Source organism: Athene cunicularia (assembly GCF_003259725.1).
Source record: "Athene cunicularia isolate RWA chromosome Z unlocalized genomic scaffold, athCun1 chrZ_part1, whole genome shotgun sequence".
Classification (NCBI taxonomy): Eukaryota; Metazoa; Chordata; class Aves; order Strigiformes; family Strigidae; genus Athene; species Athene cunicularia.
The window spans coordinates 6624919-6627423 of record NW_020799142.1 but is presented as its reverse complement, the minus strand read 5'-3'; the positions used below and the strand labels follow the sequence as shown (position 1 = coordinate 6627423).

At 51.2% G+C, this 2505-nt stretch overlaps 1 protein-coding gene across 1 annotated transcript in view; it reads left to right on the top strand.

Annotated features, from left to right (window-relative positions):
* Positions 1-131: 131 nt before the first annotated feature.
* The window catches only part of PRDM6 (PR/SET domain 6), a 69644-nt gene continuing 67270 nt past the window's right edge, over positions 132-2505 (top strand). The window contains exon 1 of the mRNA XM_026865614.1: positions 132-669. Within this exon, the coding sequence (XP_026721415.1) occupies positions 144-669 (526 nt within the window). The 5' untranslated portion in view covers positions 132-143. The remainder of the gene's footprint in view (positions 670-2505) is intronic.

Here is a 2505-nt window from a genome sequence, read left to right as displayed (position 1 = left end):
GCGGGAAGCCCACACGTGGGCCGGTGCGTCCCACCGTGGAGTGTCTCCCGTGAAGAGCGCCGCAGGGTTGGGGCGGCCCGGCCGGGGCGGGGTGGGGGTCTCACGTCTGCTGTCCCCTTCCTCTCCGTTCCACAGGCAGCGCAATGCTGAAGCCCGGAGACCCCGGCGGATCCGCGTTCCTGAAGGTGGATCCCGCCTACCTGCAGCACTGGCAGCAGCTTTTCCCGCAGAGCAGCCAGCTCAAGAGCAGCGGGGCCCTCGCCCAGCTCCAGCCGCCCGAGAGAGCCGAGCCTCCGGCTGACAGCCTTCGCCAGCGCCCTGCCTCCCTCTCCTCCGCCTCTTCCTCCTCTTCCTCGTCCACTCCGTCTTCCTCGTCCACCTCCTCCTGCGTCGCCGCGGCGGCCGCTTCCCTGGCCGGCCTCACCTCCCTGCCTGTGACCCAGCTCCCAGTCTTTGGACCGTTGCAGAGCTCCGAGCCCCCGGCCGGGGGAGCGTCCGCTCCCCTGCAGGGCAAGGACTTGTGCGGGGCCGGCAGCGGCGGCAGCAAATGCGGCGAGCGCGCTGCCGCTCGGTTCCGGTGCACGGCCGAGGAGCTGGACTACTACCTGTACGGGCAGCAGCGCATGGAGATCATCCCCTTGAATCAGCACACCAGTGACCCCAACAACCGTACGTATCGTGCCCCTTCTCGCAGTCCCTGGCCCCTCATCCTCCGCCCCTTCTCGCACCGGGCCAGCCTAGGGACGCTCCGAGCGACGGGACTGCAGTCGGTGCCTGCACCTCTCTCTCCATGAGGAGCATCCTCCGCCCTGCCCTTTCCTTCCTTGAGCTGCTTTTGCATTGTTCCCAGTGCTTTTGAGGTAACCCCTCGGTAATAGCTTCTCTTGTCGGAGCCCCAGGTCCTAGCCCGGAAGGCACACTTCACCGGGAAGGTTGGTGTGGGGGTAGATTTATCGCGGGGTGCTGCTTAGGAAAATGGATTCAGAAAAGGTTCAGAGCAACTTCCTATAGATCTGGTCCTTTCTCGCTTTTCTTGTCTCGCTCCATGGCTCCCGGAAAGCCCGGGCTTCGCCGAATATCCAGAAATCAATTACTCCTCCGAACTGGGCAGGGGAAAAGTTGCAGTTTTCATCAGAAGGACTAGGGCAAAGTTTTCCTCCCTCTTATCTCGGAGTATAGTTTTCCTTGCAGACCTCGTTAGCACCTCGCTGGGTTTAGTTTTTACCCCCACGGAAAAGCATGACATAGTCATTGAATAAGAAAAGCTAGTTTTCCAGACGAAAAGGGTCGTCTGCTTGAGTGTCAGAATTCACTTAGGACTCGGTGGTTAGAATACGTTTAATACTGCTGTTGCCAATTACAGAAGGTTTGGTGGTTTGGGGTGTTTTTTTGGTTTTGGGTTTGTTTCTTTTTTTGAGGAAGGCACCCCTATTATTAAACATCTATATCGACTAGAAGTTTGTGATTTTAGAAATTGGTTCTGCCTGATCGTTGTTCCTGTATCTGTCCATACTGCACAACCAAGGAAATTCACGGGGTGAAAATAACTAGATGAACTATATTAATTAATCAGATTTATTACTAACATTCAGAGCACACAGATCTGTCCCTGTTAAAACACTGGAACATGGCTTTAGCGTGTGCATTTTTTCACATTGCTTCAAACACCCTCTCTTATCATAAGTTTTCTTAAAATTCTTTATTTTTGTGGTCCTTCCTCCTCCCCCCAAAATGTCTATTTAAGGAAGGCTGTTGAACAGACAGACAATACGCCAAACCAGCGATTCGTAAGCACACACTCAAGTAAAACGCAGATTCGTTTTATTTCATTTCAGATGCGCAGTTTGTTTTGAAAGTTTCCACGAAACTCTGTTGTGTATTAACTAAACTGCGTGAATGCTAGCATAGCCTTAATCACTGTACGTACGTCTTAAAGAGCGAGAGGAAAGTTGACTCTGAGTTGGTGGGGACTTTCCCCCCTTTCTTAACACTGCAAATCTTTCTCTATTGGATACCGACTTTGTTTTGAGCGTCTCCCTCATGCTTAGTTTTACCCTGCAGTGAAATGTGTTAGTGTATTTTCTACTCCCGTGTGCAGAAAGCGTGATCTCATAAATTACATGCACTTAATGGAATCTGAAATGCACTTTTAATCGCCATCCGAACCGTTCAGACAATACATGTTTTACTTCACTGAGGAGCTCTGTAAATCTGCAAGCTAAAGGTTTTAAAAAGAGAAGTGTGATTTCTTACGTATATCGCATGTACATACTGTCTCATCCATTTAAGACAAAATACATACACAAAGTGTTTATGTTACCAAAACCTCTCTCTAGTGTCAGAAAAGCCGCCGTTATCAGGTGTCACGCTGCCGGTAAACGCACACTTGCCTACAAACATAACGTGTAAACTGTTTTTGCCATTCCTCCCACCGTTTCTAATTTATTTCTTTCCCACCATTCTCACAGAGCCTGGGAAAGCTGCTGCTGTTTAGACTTTGTCTGT